Source organism: Pelophylax lessonae (assembly GCF_965119305.1).
Source record: "Pelophylax lessonae genome assembly, chromosome: 4".
Taxonomy (NCBI): domain Eukaryota; kingdom Metazoa; phylum Chordata; class Amphibia; order Anura; family Ranidae; genus Pelophylax; species Pelophylax lessonae.
In genome coordinates, this window is record NC_138771.1 from 603,488,285 (window position 1) to 603,511,271 (window position 22,987).

At 45.4% G+C, this 22,987-nt stretch overlaps 1 protein-coding gene across 1 annotated transcript in view; it reads left to right on the forward strand.

The window, feature by feature from the left end:
• The window catches only part of ACP5 (acid phosphatase 5, tartrate resistant), a gene marked incomplete at its 5' end in the record, with an annotated part of 87,117 nt that extends 79,018 nt beyond the window's left edge, over nt 1-8,099 (forward strand). The window contains 3 exons of the mRNA XM_082253729.1: nt 4,227-4,354; nt 5,665-6,010; nt 7,606-8,099. Coding sequence (XP_082109855.1) covers nt 4,227-4,354; nt 5,665-6,010; nt 7,606-7,845 — 714 coding nt within the window. The 3' untranslated portion in view covers nt 7,846-8,099. The remainder of the gene's footprint in view (nt 1-4,226; nt 4,355-5,664; nt 6,011-7,605) is intronic.
• Nucleotides 8,100-22,987: the final 14,888 nt, after the last annotated feature.

The following is a 22,987-nucleotide window of genomic DNA, read 5'->3' on the forward strand; positions in this document are numbered from 1 at the left end:
CATAAGAAGATTCAGAATGGAGTCCATTCGCACGGTAGCAGCCTTCCTGCATCCAGGGGATGTCCTAGCGTCCATAGACATCAAGGACGCCTATCTTCACATTCCCATTTTCGCAGGACATCAGCGTTTTCTACGCTTTTCCGTAGAGGAGAACCACTATCAGTTTGTGGCGTTACCTTTCGGTCTCGCCACGGCTCCGCGGGTCTTCACAAAGGTGTTGGCCCCAATGTTGGCACTTCTGCGCCAAAGAGGTATATCGATTCTAGGTTACCTAGACGATCTTCTGCTTCATGCAGAATCTCCTCAGACCTTGCTACAAAACATAGAAATTACTATGATTTCTTTACAGGAATTCGGGTGGCTGGTGAACCAGCAAAAGTCATTTCTGGTTCCCACCCAGAGGCTCGAATATCTGGGTCTAATTCTAGACACAGTCAGGACGAGAGTTTTCCTTCCGGTAGGGAAACTTCGAAAGATTCAATCAGCAGTCCAGTTGTTACTGTCCAACAGCTGGTCTTCCCTTCGGACGTGCATGAGGGTTCTGGGGTTGATGGTGGCTTCATTCGAAGCAGTCCCATTTGCCCAGTCCCATACCCGAATTCTTCAGCAAGAGATTCTTCTCAGATGGATTTGGAATCCGGAATCCCTGGACAATCAGATACGATTGAGCAAACAGACCAGAGAGTCTCTGGTTTGGTGGCTTCGGTCTCCAATGCTCAGCCAGGGAAAGTCATTTCTGCCAATATATTGGACGATAGTGACCACGGATGCCAGTCTATCCGGATGGGGAGGAATTCTTGGTCAGTTATCTGTCCAGGGACTTTGGTCCCCGGAAGAATCCAGATTACCGATAAATGTATTGGAACTGAGAGCGATCAGACTTTGTCTGATTCACTGGACCGAGCAGCTCCAGGGCAGCCCGGTTCGGATCCAGTCGGACAATGCCACGGCCGTGGCTTATGTCAATCATCAGGGGGGCACCAAGAGTGTCCGAGCGGCCAAAGAAGTGGCTTGCATTCTTCGCTGGGCGGAACGATTTGTTCCAGCAATCTCTGCGGTGTTCATTCCGGGGGTGGAGAATTGGCAGGCAGATTATCTCAGCCGTCAGACCCTGGATCAGGGGGAATGGTCCCTCCATCCAGACGTTTTCCACCAGTTGTGCCTACGGTGGGGCACACCGGATGTGGATCTGTTGGCATCACGATTCAACAGGAAAGTTCAGAGATTCGTGGCTCGCTCCCGCGATCCTCTAGCAGAAACCGCAGACGCACTGATCGCCCCGTGGGGGCAATACCAGCTAATATATGCCTTCCCTCCTCTCGCGTTACTGCCAAGACTTCTTCGCAGGGTAGAGGAGGAAGGAATCCCAGTAATCCTGGTAGCTCCGGACTGGCCTCGTCGAGCTTGGTACGCCGACATGGTCAGACTGGTGGCGGACGTCCCATGGAGACTTCCTCTCAGGGAGGATCTACTGTCTCAGGGACCGATCTTCCATCCTGCTTTACGATCGCTGGCTTTAACGGCCTGGCTATTGAGACCCAGGTGCTGAAGGACAAAGGTTTGTCAGCTTCAGTTATTCCTACTCTAGTTGAAGCAAGGAAAGCGACTTCCAGAAAGATTTATCATCGCACATGGAAGTCCTACATTGCATGGTGTGAACCTTTAGGGTTCAGTCCTCGGTCTTATTCGATTAGTCGAATATTGGCTTTTCTGCAACAAGGGGTTGAGCAGAAACTGGCCTTGAGTACTATCAAGGGTCAGGTCTCAGCATTAGCCATCTTCTTTCAGAAGCCTTTGGCTACTCATTCCTTGGTGCGGAATTTCATCCAGGGGGTGCGACATCTGGCTCCGCCAGTGCACGCGCCGTTACCCCCCTGGGATCTTAATTTAGTGTTGTCGGTTCTTCAGAAACCTCCCTTTGAAGATATTAGGGAGATTCCTCTACCCACGTTGTCCCAGAAGGTGGCCTTCTTGGTGGCTATTACTTCTGCACGCAGGGTGTCAGAACTGGCCGCATTATCTTGTCGTTCACCATATCTGGTGGTTCATAGAGATAAGGTGGTTCTTCGTCCGAATCCATCCTTCCTACCAAAAGTAGTTTCAGAATTTCATCTGAATGAAGAAATTGTATTACCTTCCCTGTGTCCTAAGCCCAGTCATCCTCGGGAATTTGCTTTGCACTCCTTGGATGTGGTCCGGGCGATCAGGGTATACTTGAAAACGACAGACTCGTTTCGCAAGACGGATTCACTTTTTGTGATCCCAGATGGACCCAAAAAGGGGTTGCCTGCATCTGCCGCGACCATTTCCAAATGGATCAGACAGACGGTAGTACAGGCTTATTCTATTAAGGGTCGGGAGCCCCCGTTCCCTGTTAAGGCGCACTCCACTCGGGCACTTAGTGCGTCATGGGCCTTTCGCCATCAGGCGTCAGTGGTCCAGGTGTGCAAGGCGGCTACCTGGTCGTCGGTGCATACCTTCTCTAAACATTATAAAGTTGATGTAATGGCATCGTCTGATGCCTCATTTGGCCGCAAGGTTTTGCAGGCCGCAATTTGAGGAGACCAGTGGTCTACCTCGAGGGTTTTTTTCCGTTGGAAAATTTTTTCTTTTAGTCTCATTCTTTGTTTATAATGAGCCTTTAAAACTTCTAGTTTGGCACCGGTTGGGCCTACTAGATTGGATTTGATTTTGTCAATCCCACCCCTCATTTGTGGCACTGCTTCTGGATGTCCCAGCTCTTGAGAATCAAGAAGACTACGTCTGTCAATGAGCGATAGAGAAAAATGGATTTTTGTAAGAACTTACCGTAAAATCCTTTTCTCTTAAGCTCATTGACAGACGTAGTACCCGCCCCTCTATCATTGAGTTGGGTTGGGTTAATTTCTCTGTACTGCTTTAAACAGAACTGATTCCCTGTAGCAGAGAGAGGGAGGATATACCCTCAGGGACTGCCCCCTAGGGTGGAGCCAGAACGTTTTGTCATTCTGCCTAGTCCTACTCCTGCGGAGACAACATAACCCAGCTCTTGAGAATCAAGAAGACTACGTCTGTCAATGAGCTTAAGAGAAAAGGATTTTACGGTAAGTTCTTACAAAAATCCATTTATTTTTTAAATGACTTTTTTGGGTGAAAAGGCAGGGGTGCAATATACCTGATACTCATTCACATTGGGGGACCGGGCTCTGGGGGCTTAAAGGGGGATTCCAGTAAGCCCCCTGCCCACAGACCCCCCCCCCCACAACCACCAGCCACAGTTGTGGGGGAATGAGGCCCTTGTCCCCATCAACGTAGTTTTCTGACCTGCCAGGCTGCATGCCTGGACAGGGGTCTGGTATGGATTTTGTGGGGGACCCAAATCCCCCTCCAAATCTCCTTGGGATATAGATTGGGGGGGGGGGTTGGGGGGCTTTTTTTTTTTTCTCTCAACTTGCTTTATTATTCAGCTGCGGGAAAACCCATTGACAGCTGATGACTCCTCGGTTGTTGAAGATGCCCTGGGCCCCCCTCAACAGTCGCCTTGCACTGTGCCACCTTACCAGTGCATTGCAGGGTGTTATGTCAGGGCGTACACCCGGCAAACTCAGGTGTTTGCCAAATGGGCAAATGTTTGGCACAAAATCATGCTCAGGCCAAACCATTCACCCATCTCTACTTGCCTGTATGCTCCCCTTACAATGTATTTTGATGATTATTTTTAAACTGATCATATCTTCTTGGTATACAACTGATGCTTCTTTGTCCTTAATATTGTTGGTTGCAGTCACCTTCTTGTAAACATGAGACAATATTCGTGTATGTAAAACTCCATTTGCAGTTTTTCAGTAGTTCTTTTCCCATTTTAGGACATGTTCTTGGCTATTTGCCACTTCCCATTAAAGTACAAGCTGTGGCATGGGCCGCGGGCATTAGTGGCTCCACATTAGTTCTGGTTCCATATACAAAATGCCTCTTGATTAATGGTCTATAGCAGTGGTTCTCAAATCCGGTCCTCTGGACCCACTAACAGGCCAGATTTTAAGTATTACCTTGGGGGATGCAGACTAGAATACTGCAATCACTGAGAAGCAAATGAGATCACCTGTGATGTAATTTAGTTATCTTGCAAACCTGGCCTGTTGGTGGGTCCCGAGGACCGGATTTGAGAACCACTGGTCTATAGTAGTCATTGCATTATTTGTGTTTTGTCCAATAGGGCTCTTAACTCCCTATGTTCTGTTTTACAGACCACATTTGAGTCGGTGTTTGATGCAGCGTCCCTGCGCAACGTCCCCTGGTATATTGTTGCTGGAAACCACGACCACTATGGGAACGTCACGGCTCAGATAGCGTACTCCAAAATATCTACTCGCTGGTAATGCCCACTGTATGTTGCAGTTTCTGGGTGGACATCTGATCTTTATAAGAGCAAGAGATGTACGGATGAGGTTATTTTATACTGTGAAAATAATAAAACCACAAAAAAAAAATTATTAGACTCTGCGCTTGGGTGCAACAAAGCAGTCAGCACTAAGGATTATGATACCAACGAAAACTGCTATACAATAAAGTGCATAAATATGATTTGTCAATCCAAAAAAAAAAAAAAGATCACTATCTGTGCTGGTGAACCAACTCGTCTAGTAAAAATGAGAATGAAAACGTGGTATTACAAGTGTAAATATTTTTCGCACATCAAAATGGAAAAAGTTCAGTAAATAATGGCAGTGGAAGATGGCAGCATATAGTGACACTCCAAGCACAAAGCAATGGAATCTTAAACCAGTAGTCTTTCACCAGTGGAGAAAGAAAGGAAGAACAACTCTGCAATCACCTCGGTGTATACAGATGTGCCTTACGAAATACCGTAATAATACCCCCAATTAATGAATGGTCATAAAAGTGCTCATGGTGCAAGCAACATCAAGGTATCCAGGAATCCTTTACATGTTCTCAATCATAAACTGCTCCCAAAAAATGGCAACACCTTGTATTGCCCATGGAAGAATCATATATTATTCATTTCTTCCTAAATATCCCCCTCGATTATCCCCCTTGATTGTCCCTCTGATGCACTTCTTCTAGCAGGTGCTTTAGTATGTCAGGAGCCATTAAACTTCTAGTAATGGGAAAACACCTGTGTTCCATATTTGTTCAATGAGTTCAGTTCTTTTGTACAGTGAAGATGGCAGGCGGCACAATCCTGCACTCACCAGTTACTTTCAATAATCAATTAATCAATATCACGTTTTAATACATTTTCACTATATGCGTTGGTTAATGGGCACAGATATTGGTAAATTTTTTGAGTGACAAGAGAAAATTTTATTCTGCATTTTTTTTTTTTTTTGTATATTGTAGACTGTGGTATGTGTTTATCTTCTTATAGTTGGACAATGTTCCCTCTCCTTCTGAGCTCTCTATGTAATAAGTCCTCCTTTCCAGACATCCTTTCTTATACCAGAATGTACAGATGTATAGTTGCAGGTTACGTGTGCAGTGCCATCTGTTGGTGAAATTTGGTGTCACAGTCTGACTGTATCAAAAGGGGGCGCCATGTTTTGCAATGAAATACACTCCCTAGTACCCACTATACAGAAAATGCATTCATTTATTTGTCCCTCTTCTCTTCAGTTCCTGGAGGAAGCACTAAAATACATTTAACTTCTTTCTTTTCTCTGTAAGGAAGTACCCAGACTTATACTACGACCTTTCCTTCAAGATTCCAGCCACCAACGCGTCAGTGCGTCTCCTTATGCTGGACACAATAGTCTTATGTGGCAACTCTGACGACTTCCAGGGAGGTCAACCCCTAGGTGCCGCAAACCCAAGGATGGCCAATCAACACCTTGCCTGGCTAAAAAAGCAACTGGAGACTGCCAAGGAGGAGTACTTACTGGTGGTGGGGCATTACCCAGTCTGGTCCATCGCCGAACATGGCCCTACCCACTGCCTTCTGCACCATGTGGACCCTCTGCTTAAGAAATACAAAGTGACAGCTTATCTTAGTGGACATGACCATAACATGCAGGTAAGGATAAATTGGTGCATGAAGAATTTCTTCCCTTATCTTAAAGATAACCCCAGTCAAGACATGAGCAGAATCCCCATACAAAATCTGATCTTTGGTGTCAGATTTTCAATAAGTACCTTCTTTCCCTCCTTTAGTGCAAACACCTGAAGTCAAGGCATGCATGGTTATGCTCTGTTTGTTTGACAAGCTTTTATTTTTAGAATTATTCCTTATTTAGGATTTATGTAGCTCCAACAGTTTGCGCAGCGCTTTAGAATCTAAATATTCTGGTTGTTTTCCTGTCTGTCCACACCTCTACATTCCAAAAATGAGAACCTAACGATGGATAGATTTTTATTTTACCCTTTTTTTTTTTTTTTCCCCCAATCTGGCATCTGTTACCAAAATTGCCACTTTTTTAGTTTTTGGCTTTGCAATTTAGGCAAATTGGGTTGGATGGATATTTGGTCTCTGCATAAATCTGTCCACCATAACGAAGAGCTCCCATGGCCGATAAACCAGGCATCGGGTCACACGTTTTGCTGCATCTTTGCTTTGTGGGTGTTAACATCAGCATTTTCTTTCATGACTTTATTGAAGACCCATTGCACTTTGCAGCTACTGAGGGATTGGGTCACGTAACCAGATTCAGAGCAAAATTGGAACTCCTTGTTGGGCATCATGCACACAAGCAGTTTGGCCCTTCAGCATCAAATCCCAGTGTTTTCAGGGGCCTGGGAGGCATAGGTACAGTGACCAACCCTGATGCCAGCAGCCTGTCAGAATACCTAGTGGCTGGACACCATACCAAGCCATACTTGCATTTAGGCCTGTATGTATGTGTTCAGGAATGTATGTCCCAAACGCAGGAATTCAGCATTTATTGCTTACAGCCCTAAATTAAAGTACTGCTCAATACAGCGTCAGCCTAGTGGCTACAGAACTGGACGTGGTACCTTTTGCTTCCCAGGTGCTGAAAAGGTTGACATTTGACGCCAAGGTGCCAAACTGCCTGTGTTAATGTAGCTTTAGTATTGTCAACTATGTTTTAATGTGAATTTAGTTCTGATATCTACCCAACTTACCTGTAATCGCCCAAGAACAATCTTTTTTTTTTTTTTTTGCCCCCTTATATTGTGAAGCCAGTAAAATTCACCCAAGTCCCCCCCATCTAGGTCCCTTACCGCCAATTCTAGTGCAAGGGACCACTAATCCAGTGCTGCAGTAGTGCTCCAAGACCACCAGTCCCCTACCACCCCCCTATGATGTCATGGGTCCTTTTCTCTTCTCTTGAGGGGACTCTGTCAGCAGCCATCAAATAGGAAGTATCCACATCATGCATGCAGTGATGTGGGCACCAAAAGGAGGACCCCAAGCCGGAAGTAAACAGAAGAGAAGACATGTGACCATGGGTCAAAGCAAGTAAAAACTGGGATCTGGAATCCTTCCTTTTTTTTTTTTTTTTTTTTTTTTTTATTCCCCTTGGTGCAATCATGGAGATGAGGGGGGGGTGGGAGTTTACAGTTGATACCAGATCCCAAAGAGGATCTTTTTAAAAAGACAAAGTCACTTAAACACTTTTACCATATCTATTTTTTATTCTTGTGCTTCAGTATCTGCAGGATGACAGCGGTATTGGATATGTGCTGAGCGGGGCTGGAAACTTCATGGAAAATTCACGGAAGCACGAGGAGGAAGTTCCCATGGGCTACTTGCGTTTTTACCTGGGCGAAGGGGAACCTATGGGAAGCTTTGTCTACGTGAAGATTACTGCTAAAGAAATGAATATCACCTACATACAGTCTGGAGGCAAAAGTCTTTTCCAAACCACCCTCTATCCAAGAGAGCTATGACCCTAGCTGCTTTAGAGAAACCTTGTTTACATAATGGGCATTCTATTTGGATCAGATGCTTCTTTATCTCCGTATTACTGTGAAGTTCTTGCAGTTCCCTCAGATATTGCTTCAGTCTTAACCCAAGAGGATGCAGACTGGTTTTCATGGTACATAATCTAAGCGTATGCCAAAAATATGAACAGATCACATGCTTTTAAAGGCTAATTTTTACAGAAACTGGCCAATGCAGACCAGGGACCCCAGTGGTTTAAAATGCATGCAAATGCCATACTTGTAAGCCTTTTCTGTCACTGAAGCTTGGCTGAAATACTGCCAATGTTTATATAGTCGTACAGCCTGGCTTTTCCCAGGAAACGGCAGGCATTGGGCGCTCACCCCCAGCATTGCAGGAGCAAGTGCGCTTCCTGATTCAAAAACTGTGCCTGCACAGTGTGCTCTCTTCCGTCCCACCAAAGACTCTGCAGTTGTACATGCCCATTCCAGTTCTCAAACTGCAGTAGCCCCTTTCTAGCTCATGGACTACAAGAAATGTCCACCATGCTTCCTTCTTTAAGGCCAACTAAAGAGCTTGTCTATTTAGCTGTCCTTAAAGAAGTTGGCTTAGTGGCCATTTTCTTGTAGCCTATGTTCTAGAAATAAACCAGGATTGGTTGGACCATTGGGAGTATTTCAGCCAGGCTTGATATGCGACAGAAAAGGTTTAAAAAAGTATGGTTTTTGCATTAAACCATATTTTCACAAACCGCACAATGCATTTTAAACTCTTGGACTGTTGTCTGCATGGGCCAGTTTATGTAAAAGGTGAACTTAACCTTTTGAGATTGTATGTTATTTCATGTTTGTATTGGACATTTCAAGTGTACTGAAAATGATATGAAAATTTGAGCAGAGGGAGACATTGGTCAAGCAGTTCAGATGAAACCACCCCTGTGGTTTGGGTACCACACAGATCAGAGGGAAGAAATAGGCTTACGTTTTCTGGTATACTCCCATGCTTGGTAGCCATGGACTATATCCTATCTACCTGCAGCATTCTTGAAAAGTGGCCTTAGGATGTTAGGCCCTGTCCTATTTGTATATTACCATAAATGTTAGGTTAATGGGATATTAGTTACCACCTACTCTTACCGTTCTGTGATGCAGGAAGAACACCAGCACTACTCACTGTAGATAAACATGGTGGCAAGTCTCCATTAACGCTTGCTTTGTTTTTTTTTTTTTTTTTTACTTGAACTAACCTTCTAATCGTGTCATGGAAACATGATGGAATAAAGCATTTTCAGGACTAGCAAAAACCTAAAATAGAAGAACCAGGTACAGAGTCTACCTCCCATGCCTTCCTTCTTCCAGCACTCTCCTGTCAGGAGTATGTGAGTTGCCATTGGTGGCCTATTTCTGATAATGCTTGTTGCATGGCTGAGCCTGGATTCAATCCTTTTGTGTCACCGACCTAGGACAAGCATGCTGTAAATGAGCATCAGAAAAGTTCTGTATCTTCATGTGTACTAAAAGTCAGCAATGGCAGCCCCCTTGACTGTATCCTTGCTGGTTCTGTTTTAAAATAGACAATGACTTAATGCTGTGTTGACATCCATTTTGGTAAATGAGCTGTCATCCAACAGAACAAAGTTAGCCAGTTGGCTCGCCTGGAACCTGTGGCCTTCGGCATCACACCACCATACTTGAGTTATGTCATTGGTTACGGTTTATACAATAGCTGCATTTTCTGTTCTCCTGACCTATAAATGTCTACCTCAACGAACCTCAGGCAATAGATACTTTTTTAAAAGAACTAAACTTTCAAATTTTAATCTATTTAAAGTATAGCTAAAGGCAAAACTTTTTTCAGGGTTTTAGATAGAGTATAGGATTAGAACACCTGTCCATTTCTATTGCTGTCTGTGTCCCCATTAAGGAGATCCACCCTTTCTATTTGTCCTGTTTACCAATATCATTGAAAGTAAAAATCCCAAATTTTGGGTTGTCCCCAGAGTAATACCAGGGAAATCTTCCAATGGGGACACTAGTTCTGGAGACCTAGGGGTCCTCAAGGAATTCCCTTTGCATGGATTTCCCCTCGCTTCCTGTTTGGCTATGGAACAGGAAGTGAAGGGAAATCTCCGGAATGGGACACAATGTGTGTGGGGGGGGGGAACTAAAGACGTTTCTGTTCATTTTGGATAGAATAAGGGAGAGGTATAACACTTGCCAGTTTGTTTACCATCTGTGTCTCAGTAGAACTAGTTTTCCCATTGGAAGATTTGCTCTCCCTTGTCTGGTGGCAACCAAAATTCATGATTTTTGTTTCAAAGGACAAATGGAGAGGCTGAATCTCCCTAATGGGGGCACAGACGACAAGAGGGGTTCTAATCCCTCTTCACTCAATCCAAAACTAAAAAATTGCCTTTAGTGATACTTTTAATGTTAATTTTTTCTAAGTGCTATCCTAATTCCAGAACAAATTTAAGGACTATTTAAATTACAAATCTAGTGATTATTTTGGTGTTTGCAAAGCCCTGATGGCTTCTGTTTTTAAATGGTGTTTATAGATTTTGTGTAATAAACTTGAAGATCTGAAAGATTTGTTACAAATGTGTCTGTAAATGATTATTTCATTATGTTGATTAAGTAATGAAGTAAAGCATTTAGGAACATCATAGTTTCAAACTCGTGCCTCATGCTTGGTTTGAGGATAGCGTATTGCAACCATGTTAGCACCGTGCACCTTTGCATACAGTAAAAGCCATGGTCACTGTTATTTTGCCCGATCAGGGTTATCTCTGCAGATAATCCACCCCCAGGCTTTCATACTTGCCAAGCTATGCTACGGTGCCAAGAAGAAAAGAAAAATTGAGCAGTGCTACAACCCCCAGATTCCAATTAGAGAAATAATGAACACCAGTGCTCTGGCTCATTGCTCCCACAAGCTCCGGTTCAAACAAAATTCCAACAAAAAAGAAAGCCGGCAACACCCTAAGTACGCAAGTCCATTTATTGATCTACGAAAAGGGAGTAAAATCCTGCCAAGGCACCAACGCTTTTTCAGCTCCGTGGGGCCTTCATTATTTTTTTTCTGTTTTGTTTAATACGTTTTTATCAATATATAATGTAAGCAGAATTACAAAACCATTTGCCCAACTGGCATGAGCACTAGCTGTGTGCTAGTACTATTTTTGGTGTGCTTACAGTACCTCCTATCAAAAGTGCAAAGGTGTAGATTCAGCTTTGCATGCTACTAGCTTTATTAAAATGTCTGTCCACCCAACACTAACGAGTGTAGCACTACAGCCTTGGCAGCTGCTGGTTACGGGTTCCCCTGAGTTACCATTAGCAACAACATGACAGTTTGACTGAGCTAAAACACTTGGGCAAAATGTCTTAACAGTCCGGTAGCTTTGGTTTTTGTGGTTTTTTTTTTTTTTTTTTTTTGGTACTTGGATAGGCGAAGGGAATGAGTGGGATACTCCACTTTATACGTTTAGGCACAATAGGCTGGGACGGCTTAAAAATGCTGAGTAATGCTAGTCACGGCTAGGCCACTGCTTCACTTTGCCCTTAGCTGTGAAGTATATTTGAAAGGGCTTCCTGAGGTAAATTGGACTGTACTGCAGAACAACTTAAGGGCCCTTCCTGGCACCCCCTTTGTTCCTAATCTATAGGGTCAACTGCACGGCACCCCCTTTACTGATGCACTCCTTGTGTGAGCTATCGCCTTGATCCCCTGACCTCTCTGGAGTGGTCCCCTCTCCTAGGCAGACCCTTAGGCAGATCTCCTGGTACGCACAATACTGGTTTTCCCAAGATGATTCTGCTAGCAGATCCATTTGTCGGCACTCTAGATCCTCTGCAGCTCAGCTCCACACCTGGTTCACTAGGCAAATCGCCTGAACCACCTTCCTCACACCTGCAGGAGGAGACAGCCGTCCACCTCCTCCTGGGACTTTGCTCCTGCCAAGAGACACCCTGTCACATACCCCCCCCCCCCCCCCGGATCTATAGCCAATCCCAGGATGCTTTGCAGCAAAGCCCACCCACTGAGACAGCCATAAGCCCTGGTGTGCTACTGGTTAGGTTTCCTCCACTGTCCAACAAGCTCCCTTATTGGATACAGTGGGGAGACTCCCTTAGATCTAATAAATCACACCTGGAAACATGTGACAGGCTAAACTAACAGATCAGGCTCTTCTGATAAGCAGAAAAAGCCACCAAATGCGTTTTCCTAGCACCTACCTAGGAGGGTGCTACATCAGGTTTTGAAACCCTAATGTTTCAATAAAAAGTGCTCTGGGGTAAATCTCCCCCTATCTTTTCTGACATTATGAGAGACTTTTACCTGATGATGTGATGTTTGCAGAAGAGACAGAACCAGAAATGTTGGAATTTTGCAGATCCCTGAAGTATAAGTTGGCATCTTTCCGTAAAACATCTTTAACCGGTTGCCGACCGCCGCACGACTATATACTGCGGCGGTCAGCCCCGGCCAGGCAGAGTGACGTATCGGTACGTCACTCGCCTGTCACTGACTTGCGAGCCTATCGCGGGCGGGCGCGCGCCCGCCGCGGCTCGTTCACAGGCAAGTCAGTGCGTGTGACCGGCGGACTCGATGTCCGCCAGTCACACTGCGATCGCTCCTGTGAAGGGAGAAAGACAGAGCAGCTTGTGTAAACAAGCTGCCTGTCAGTTCTCCCTGTGTAAAAGTGAAGATCTGTCCGTTCTACTATGTAGAACGGTTGATCTTTGCTTTTACACCAATAGGAATGTCCCTACACAGTTAGAATCACGCCCCTAGGACACACTTAACCCCTCCCTGTCCAATAAAGTTAACCCCTTCCCTGCCAGTGTCATTTTTGCAGTAACAGTGCATATGTATAGCACTGATTACTGCAGTAATGTCACTGGTAACCTCAAAAATGTCAGTCAAGGGTCCGATCTGTCCGCCGCAATGTCGCAGTACCGAAAAAAAAATCGCAGATCGCCGCCATTACGCGTTAAAAAAAAAAAACACCAAAAATGACAGAAATCTTTCCCTTTGTTAGTAAACGCGATAACTTTTGCGCAAACCAATCAAAATACGCTTTTTGCGATTTTTTTTTTTTTTTTTTTTTTTTTTTTTTACCAAACATAGGTAGCATAAAACAAATTGGCCGACAAATGTTAAAAAATTTTGATTTTTTACTTTTTTTTTTGGGGAATTTCATATAAAAAAATGTGAAAAATATTGTTATTTTTGCAAAATTTACGCTCTTTTTTTGTTTATAGCGCGTGATCAAAAAATCGCACAGGTGATCAAATACCACCAAAAGAAAGCTCTGTTTGTGGGAAAAAAAGGACGTCAAATTCGTTTTAGGTACAGCGTCGCACGACCGCGCAACTGTCCGTTAAAGTCACGCAGTAAAAAATCGCAAAAAACCCCTGGTCCTTTAGCAGCCAAATCCTCCGGGGCTTAAGTGGTTAAGGACCACACCTTAAGAGAGCGAGATTGATCATAATTCCCAGGAAACACTGCCATCACCCGACTGTTCTCAGTTCTGTCCTGTAAGGAGTTACCACTGAAGAACCTGGGGGAGGAGACCCTTTTGGATGCACCTCAGTCTTCCCCCTGAGTCCCCAGGGACTGACTCTGTCTCCAAGGTTTGGGGAGGGCTAGTACTGGTGGGAACCTCCTCCTCCCCAAGAAAGGGGTAAGGTACCTTTTATCTTCCAGCCTGTGTTGTGTAGGGAACAGGTTGGTGCTAGCCCAAGCCAGATTTGTAAAGCAGCAACGATGCCAAGCTTTGCTACATTTATCAAACGTTACAGATTGGACTTGGCGGAAAAACAAGCCTTCGGGCAGAAGGTTTTACAAGCCTTGGTCCCATCCTAGTTGGTAACTACTTGTTTATCCTTTCAAGAGAAATTTCAAAGTTACACCTACAGTTAACATCTTTTCGGGAAGTCTTTCAGGACAGCACCAGCTACCCAGGCAGAACTTATTGGAGGAAGTGGGGTTATATTTTTGGAAATATAGTTTGTTACCTTCTGAAGGGCTGGAGGTGTTTAAGAGGAACGGAGAGTGGTCGGGTTGAAGGAGGCTTTAAAAGATGGTGGCAGTGTTTCCTGGGAATGAGGATGAGGAGCAATCTCTCTTAAAGGTGCTGTCCTGAAAGACTTCTGAAAAAAGACATTTAACAGTAAATGTAACTTGATATATTTCTCAACTCACCTACCATAACCCGAAGAACCTTTTTGGCTTGGTTGACTAAGTTACAACTGTCGTTATTTTCCAGAATATTTTCATCAGAGAGGGCTGAAATAACAATCAAATAGCTAAGAATAACCATGTTTATGGCAAAAACAAGGAACTGACTTTTTAGGGTCCCGCTGGCCGTTCGCCAGAGACAGTCTCCAAAATGCAGTTGCTAATATTTCTATTGTAAGCCTCTCATGCGTGAAATGCTGTAGAATCACAACCAGTGGTGAGAAAGTGGCAATGGAGTCACTACTGGCTGGTTCAACACCTTTTAGTAAATTGGCCTAATTATTTAGATGACCTCCCAAGTCCCCCTCCAGGTGTACCGAGTAGTTATTTTTAACCAATGTATTGCCACTTTCCAGAGGGAAGCCAATGAATGGGTGTCTTTTTTTTTTAAGCATCCTCTGATCTTCTTGATTCATAAGTATCGTAAAAGAGAATTTTTCACCTGGAATCCATTTGTGAAACACTGTGGAAACTCTTAGTGATGAGGAAGTAGTAATTGAGCAATGACTTGCTGATTCAGGTAGTGTCCCAGCGATGACACCAGTTGTATTTTTTTTTTTAGCAATGTTTTGGCAGTGGCAGAAGTAATAGTGAGCCATTTTAACATTGCGCAAAGTGTCTGTAAGGAAAAGTTCTTAAATGATAGTGTAAATCTGATTAAAGTGAAACTCCACTGCATCTGAGCACCACAAATCAAAGTAATTTAATTCATTTTTATTAATCAAAGCAAACTCGCCCATTCATCCAAATCACCCTGATTTATTAAAAATTGTTTAAAAAAAAAAAAAAAAAACAGCCCCTAGCATTTCTGACAGTGCCCATCTTGAGTAAGGGCAGATGATTCATGTAGCATTTACTTCCTGGAACCCATCTGCCCTTATTTGAGGCATGCAGGTGTTTTGACAAAATGTTGAACGTCGAACCCACGTCGCCTGTAATGTGACATCAGCTGTTCAGCAGATCTGCATGCACTGCGTATGTGCAGCGCCTCATTGATAATGTCGATGCACTCAGGAATTTGCATGTCGAGAGAACCCCCCCCCCCCCCTCCTGAAGACTCCTGGGATGAATGACATAATTTTTTGCCTAAGCCTGGAAACTACAAAGTAACTGAAGAATCGTAAAAACAAAAGTTGAAAACAAGTAATTACTAATGCTAGCATTAGTAAGGATTCAAAATAGTCAAGTTTTGACTGAGAGAGTGAAGTTCTGCTTTAAGCATAGAAAATATTATTTTAATTCAAATCCTATTATACAGGATAGATACCAATACATCTTTAAAAACACCCAGATTGCTGAATAAAGGTTAAAAACTAAATTTGTCTTACAGTAAAATCCTTTTCTCTGATGTTCATTGATGGACACAGCTTCATATCTTCTTTGACCCTTGGGTTATGCTGCTCTCCATAGGAGTAGGACTAGACAGAAACAAATTTGACTACGCCCCTAGGGCAGTCCTAGGGGGTAATCTCCCACTTCCTACTATAGGACTTCAGTTTGTAACAAGCAGAGTCAGAAGAATACATTACACAACTCAACAGAGGGGCAGTACTGTGTCCGTCAATGAACATCAGCGAAAAGAATTTTACGGTAAGACAAAAATTCAGTTTTCTCTTTTGTTCATTGACAGACACAGCTCCCTATCTTCTTTGACCCTTGGGATGTGTCAAAGCAGTGTCAATATGAGGGGTAAGAAAACATAGCAGTAGATAGAATTCGTAAAAAAAAACAGGAACAACTGGAGCTCACCAACCAGGAAAAAATACACCCTCAATAGGCAGGAGCCTCTGCAATGGCAGCCTTCAAAACTTTGCGGCTGAACGCAGCATCCACAGAAGCAAGCACATCCACTTTGTAAAACCTTGTGAATGTGTGCACAGAAGACCACGTGGCTGCCTTGCACACCTGGACCACTGATGCCTGATAACAGGAGGCACTAAGCACCCTTGTAGAATGCGCCTTGACAGGGAAAGGAGGAACCAGACCCCTGATGGAATAGGCCTGCACTACTGTCTGCCTGATCCATCTGGAAATGGTCACAGCAGATGCAGCCTGCCCCTTACGTGATCCATCCATAAGGACAAACAATGAATCAGATTTTTGAATATACTCAATTCGCCGCCAGGTACACCCTGATTGCCCGAACCACATCCAGGGAATGTAAGGCAATTTCTTTAGGATGTTTCGCTTAGGGCACAAGAAAGGCAACACAAGATCTTAAGTGGAAACCCATGGCGCCCTTAGGAAGGAATGTCTGACAGGGACGTAACACTACTTTGTTCTTGTGAACCACCAGATACCAGGACAACGCAGCCAGCTCTGATACCCTGTGTGCAGAGTAATAGCCACCAAGAAGTCCACCTTCTGTGACAGAGTGAGCAGAGGAAGTTCATGAATATTTTCAAAGGGTGGTTTTTGAAGACCCGACAGTACTAAATTGAGGTCCCATGGAGGTACCAGGGACCTCACCAAAGGAGCCAAATGGTGAACCCCCTGGAAACGAAAGTGCGAACCAAGGAATTTGCAGCCAACAGCCGTTGGAAAAAAATTGCTAAAGCTGAAATCTGGCCCTTGATAATGCCAAGCGCTGATCTACTCCCTGTTGTAGAAACTCCAACAGACGGGACACTGAAAAAGAATGGGGAGAAACCACCCGAGACTCACACCAAGAAATGTACGCCCTCCAAAGCTGATTAAATCTTCCTTGAAGTAGATTTTCCATCTTTTTTTAACAGCGTAAGGATCACCGAATCCGACAATTCTCTGTCCTTCAGAACCTGGCTTTCAATAGCCAAGCCGTTAAAAACAGCCACCATAAAGCAGGATGGAAGATCGGTTCTTCAGACAAAAGATCTTCTCTGAGAGGGAGTCTTCAAGGAGCATCAGCTACCAGCCTTACTAGGCCTGCATACCAAGACCGAGGAGGCCTTTCTGCAGCTACCAGAATGACTGACTCCTCTTCTGCCTCGCTTCTGCTCTGAAGTATTGGCAGAAATTGTAGTGGAGGAAAAGCGTAAATCAGACAACACTGACCCCAAGGGGCCACCAGAGTATCTGCGGCGTCGGCCAAAGGATCCCGAGATCTTGCCAGGTTTGTGAGAAACGAGAGGCTAACAGGTCCATATCAAGGTTCCCCCCATCGGAGACAGTTGTTGAAACCCTTCGAGTGAAGAGACCATTCACCCAGGTCCAACGCCTGTCGACAGTCCGCCTGCCAATTTTCCCTGGAATGTGTACAGCATAGAGGGCTGGAACATATCGCCTTAGGGCGTTCTGCTAATTCTTGTGCCTCCTTCTTGATTGACATATGCAATAGCCATGGCATTGTCCGATTTGAACCCTTACCGGGCACCCCTGCAGACGATCCGTCCAGAGGGACAGGCAAAGCCTGATTGCCCGAACCTCCAGGATGTTGTTTGGCAGACTGAACTCCTCCTGAATCCAAACTCCTTGTGCCGAGTCTGTGCCCAAGACACCTCCCCACCCGGACAGGCTGGCATCCATGGAAACCACTTTCCAATACAGGAGGATAAATGACTTCTCCTGCTGAAGCATCAGGGAACGGAGCCATCAAATCAGGGATCCCTTCGCACCCTGGCTCAACAGGATCAGATTGTCCAGGGATAAAGGAATCTTGTCCCATTTTGGCAAGAAGCTTATTTTGCCAGAGACCTGGTATGGAACTGAGCACAAAGAACTGCCTCGAAGGTGGAAACCATCAACCCTAGCACTTGCATGCAAGTACTGAGAGATGACCAATGGTTGGACAGCAGGAGCTGAATCGTATGCTGAAACTTCAGCTGTTTTGCCTCTGGAAGAAACACCCGGGCTGAAGCTGAATGCAGAGTCAGCCCCAGGTAGTCCAGTTTGTTGGACGGAGGCAGAGCTGATTTTCTGAAAATTCCAGCCGAACGCTTGTAGAGTTCGCACAGTGATGTCCCGATCCTTCTTTAGACCAGATGAAGACGCAACTCGCAGAAGGAGATCGTCCAGATACTCCAGTACCGCGATTCCCCTCGGCCAAGGCCAACCCCGGGCCAACACTTTTGTGAATGCCTCAGCTCCTGGGCTGTTCACAAAAGGGCAACACCACAAATTGATAATGCTCCTGCCCTTTGGCAAAGCGAAGGAAACGCTGATGCTGACCTATTTGGGTATGAAGGTAAGCGTCCTTGATATCGATAGAAGCCAGAATGGACTCCATCTGAAATTTCTGAACCCGCACAAAGCGGTTCAGAGCTTTGAGGTCCAAGATCGAACAGCCTTTTCCTTCCTGGGAACAGTGAACGGATTTGCATGAAATCCCTGAAAACGTTCCAACTCTGGAACCACCACAATTGCTTCCTGTGATAGCGGATCCTGCACCGCCCCGTAAAGGCCCTGCAACCGATCCAGGGACAGGTGCAAATTGGAAGGGAAGAACTGTGCCAGAGGCAAGGACTGAAACTCTTTATCTTGTAACCAGACTGAATCAATTCCTGGACCTATCTGTTTTGAATGAGCGAGGTCCACGGGTCTGAAAAGAAACAAAGACGTTGCCGCCGCCCCCCCCCCCCCCCCCGCTACGGGTGAGGACACCCCTTCAGGCAGAGGAGGGCCAGCAAACCTGCTTTTGGCTTACCAACCCACGGTCTCTTGTAGCCTCCCGCAAAGTTACGGGTGGATCTTGATCCCTTGTCCTGCGAACCTGCTGGATGAAACGGCCGTTTGTGAGCCGAGAAGAAAGGACCGCGTTTACGACAATGTTCTTTGCTCTTGGTAATCTGAGAAAGAGAAGAGTACTCTTACCTCCCGAAAGCTCTTTAATGATCTCTTCCATAGAAGCACTGATCTCCTACAAAGGGTTAATCAGTCAGCACCTTTTTGGAAGCCTGGTCCGCAGACCAGTATTTTAACCAAATTATGCGCCAAAGGATCACAGCTGTCAGACACCCTGCAAGCCAAAGGGGCCACATCCGGGTAGGCATCACAGATGTACTGCACCCCCTGTAGCAACTGATCCGCCAGCTCAGGAGGATCCTGACCTCCTTCCAGATCCTGGTACAGAAGCTTCGCCCATTTCGTTTAAGGTCTGGGAGACCAAGGTGATGGCAAACGCCGGCCTCAAAAGTGAACCTGCCACGGTGAAAAGGTATTGGACCAGAGCCTCAGCTCTTGTCCACAGGGTCCTTAAAAGACGGGGAATCTTCAGCTGGAAGAAGCGTGGCTTTATTCAATCTGGAAACCTGAGAATCCACCCCCGGTGGAACGTCAGCTTCTTCAAAAGGGACTCCTGAACGGGATACCTCCTAACGAAATGCTTAGGTATTCCAACCATGTATTTTGGGAATCCCCACTGACTAGCGACAATCTTGTCAAAATAGGTAGGAAAGCGGAACACCTTGGTCACCTTGGATGGTCTACGGGTGCAAAATTGCACCGACGCAGCATTAGCTGTGTCCTCCAATTTAAGTTTCCCGAGCTGATCCAATCAGTGCCTCCACATGCGCCTTTTTCGTGCACGGCCGTAGTGGAAGAAGATTCATCCTCACTCTCAGAACATTTTAGGGTGCATGGGGTGACTCTCATCCATGGCGGCCAAATCGATCTTTAGAATCTGAAGTGGCAGAGGATACAGGCAAATGCAGGGTTCTTGCTAGGCCGCTTTTGAAGGGCCAGATCACTAGTGACTGCAGGACTGCCGTCATGGCCGCCAGAGGGTCCCGCAGCTTCTGAGAGTGGGTTAGGTGGTGACATGTGCCAGGGACTCCATGGTTAGCCTGCCTGCAATATATGAGAAATTGCAACAAACCCCCCCCACCGCTGCAGCGGTAGTACTGCAGGTCCCAGTGCACCAGCGACGCGGTTATAGCAGAAAGAGGGAGCTGTACACCTGCAGGGACTCGCAACCACCGGCTTAGGAAAGGATACAGAGCGCCAATCTGCTTGCCATGCGGCGATCAGAGAGAAAGAGGAAGTGCCGTCACTGCCACTAGAGGCCCACTGCTCCACAGGCTACGAGAAAATGGCTGCCACGTTGATTTTTAATGGGAAACTCTGAAAGCCAAAACTTTTGGAACAGCCATCCACAATAAAATGGTGGCGTGGTACCCGGGACCCCCAACCCCCTCCTGGTACTTGGGGACCCCCAGACAGACTACAACAGGGACCCCAACCCTGCCATTGCCACATAAAAATCTTATTGTGAGCTGCCGGCGGTGCATTCCCTCCCCCTCCAGCCCAACATCTCATGACCCTATAGCTGAAAGTAGCCAGGCCACCCTGGGGAGGGGGGACGTGCAGGGGGGAAACCCCGCTAGTGAGGAGGGGAAACACCATGCAGGAAAGGAAGGGCACATAGGGGGGCCAACGAACCTGAGGAAAGTCCACCCCAACATTTTCCCAGAGGGGGAGGGACATGACAAGGTATTGCATGGCAGGGTTATGGCAGCTAACGTCAAAGTGCCAACGTACAGTGGGTACGGAAAGTATTCAGACCCCCTTAAATTTTTCACTCTTTGTTATATTGCAGCCATTTGCTAAAATCATTTAAGTTCATTCTTCTTCCTCATGAATGTACACATAGCACCCCATACTGACAGAAAAACACAGAATTGTTGACATTGTTGCAGATTTATTAAAAAAGAAAAACTGAAATATCACATGGTCCTAAGTATTCAGACCCTTTGCTGTGACACTCATATATTTAACTCAGGTGCTTTCCATTTCTTCTGATCATCCTTGAGATGGTTCTACACCTTCATTTGAGTCCAGCTGTGTTTGATTATACTGATTGGACTTGATTAGGAAAGCCACACACCTGTCTATATAAGACCTTCCAGATCACAATGCATGTCAGAGCAAATGAGAATCATGAGGTCAAAGGAACTGCCTGAAGAGCACAGAGACAGAATTGTGGCAAGGCACAGATCTGGCCAAGGTTACAAAAAGATTTCTGCTGCACTTAAGGTTCCTAAGAGCACAGTGGCCTCCATAATCCTCAAATGGAAGACGTTTGGGACGACCAGAACCCTTCCTAGAGCTGGCCGTCCGGCCAAACTGAGCTATCGGGGGAGAAGAGCCTTGGTGAGAGAGGTAAAGAAGAACCCAAAGATCACTGTGGCTGAGCTCCAGAGATGCAGTCAGGAGATGGGAGAAAGTTGTAGAAAGTCAACCATCACTGCAGCCCTCCACCAGTCGGGGCTTTATGGCAGAGTGGCCCGACGGAAGCCTCTCCTCAGTGTAAGACACATGAAAGCCCGCATGGAGTTTGCAAAAAAACACCTGAAGGACTCCAAGATGGTGAGAAATAAGATTCTCTGGTCTGATGAGACCAAAATAGAACTTTTTGGCCTTAATTCTAAGCGGTATGTGTGGAGAAAACTAGGCACTGCTCATCACCTGTCCAATACAGTCCCAACAGTGAAGCATGGTGGTGGCAGCATCATGCTGTGGGGGTGTTTTTCAGCTGCAGGGACAGGACGACTGGTTGCAATCGAGGGAAAGATGAATGCGGCCAAGTACAGGGATATCCTGGACAAAAACCTTCTCCAGAGTGCTCTGGACCTCAGACTGGGCCGAAGGTTTACCTTCCAACAAGACAATGACCCTAAGTACACAGCTAAAATAACGAAGGAATGGCTTCACAACTCCGTGACTGTTCTTGAATGGCCCAGCCAGAGCCCTGACTTAAACCCAATTGAGCATCTCTGGAGAGACCTAAAAATGGCTGTCCACCAACGTTTACCATCCAACCTGACAGAACTGGAGAGGATCTGCAAGGAGGAATGGCAGAGGATCCCCAAATCCAGGTGTGAAAGACTTGTTGCATCTTTCCCAAAAAGACTCCTGGCTGTATTAGATCAAAAGGGGGCTTCTACTAAATACTGAGCAAAGGGTCTGAATACTTAGGACCATGTGATATTTCAGTTTTTCTTTTTTAATAAATCTGCAACAATGTCAACAATTCTGTGTTTTTCTGTCAGTATGGGGTGCTATGTGTACATTCATGAGGAAGAAGAATGAACTTAAATGATTTTAGCAAATGGCTGCAATATAACAAAGAGTGAAAAATTTAAGGGGGTCTGAATACTTTCCGTACCCACTGTATATACACGGTGAGGGTTCTGTAAGTGGTTAACCACCTCCTGACCAGTCATTGTAGGTAAACGTCTGGTCAGGGGGAGCTGATACTTTTTAAATGTCCTTGTACATAGTTAGTCAGGTTGAAAAGACACCAGTACATCTTTGTTCAACCAATAAAAAAAATCTGTTAAATCATCCAATCATATACACAATCCCATTTCCCACAGTTGATCCAGAGTCAGTCAAAAAACCCCAGCAAAGCATGATCCAATTCTCTCCATCCAAGATCCCCCGAGAGGCAATCCGATATTCCCTGGATCAACTTTACCTATAACTGTTAGTATCCAGATATATTATGTACATTTAGGACAGAATTAAGGCCTTTGCTATTAAAAAAAAATAAAAACATAAATCTACTGAGCTGGCCATATGTGTGTGATGCCTGTGTTCATGATGTCATTTAAATAGCGCTGACCACAGGCAAAATCCAAATTGCCAACAAGCGTGCCTATGTATCTTGTAATTGGTGCAACTACAGTAACAGTGACTTCTTTTTCACTCTTACGGTGTTCATTTTGGTTTACAAAAAGAAAAAATTTATTGATAACTTTGTGTAGTGTACAGTAGTTTAAAGGAAATGTATGGGATTCTGTTTATTTCCCCCTAATTATACTTGCCTAAGTGATGCTGCATCTGTCCCCCAGCACCTCTGCACTGAGAACTGAGTGATTGAACACCGCTGATCGCTCGATTCTGACAGCTCCCCTCTCCTCTGCCCCCTCCTCGCTCATTAGAGCGCTGGGCTGTGGAGGGGTAGGGAGCGGCTGGCTCAGGCTC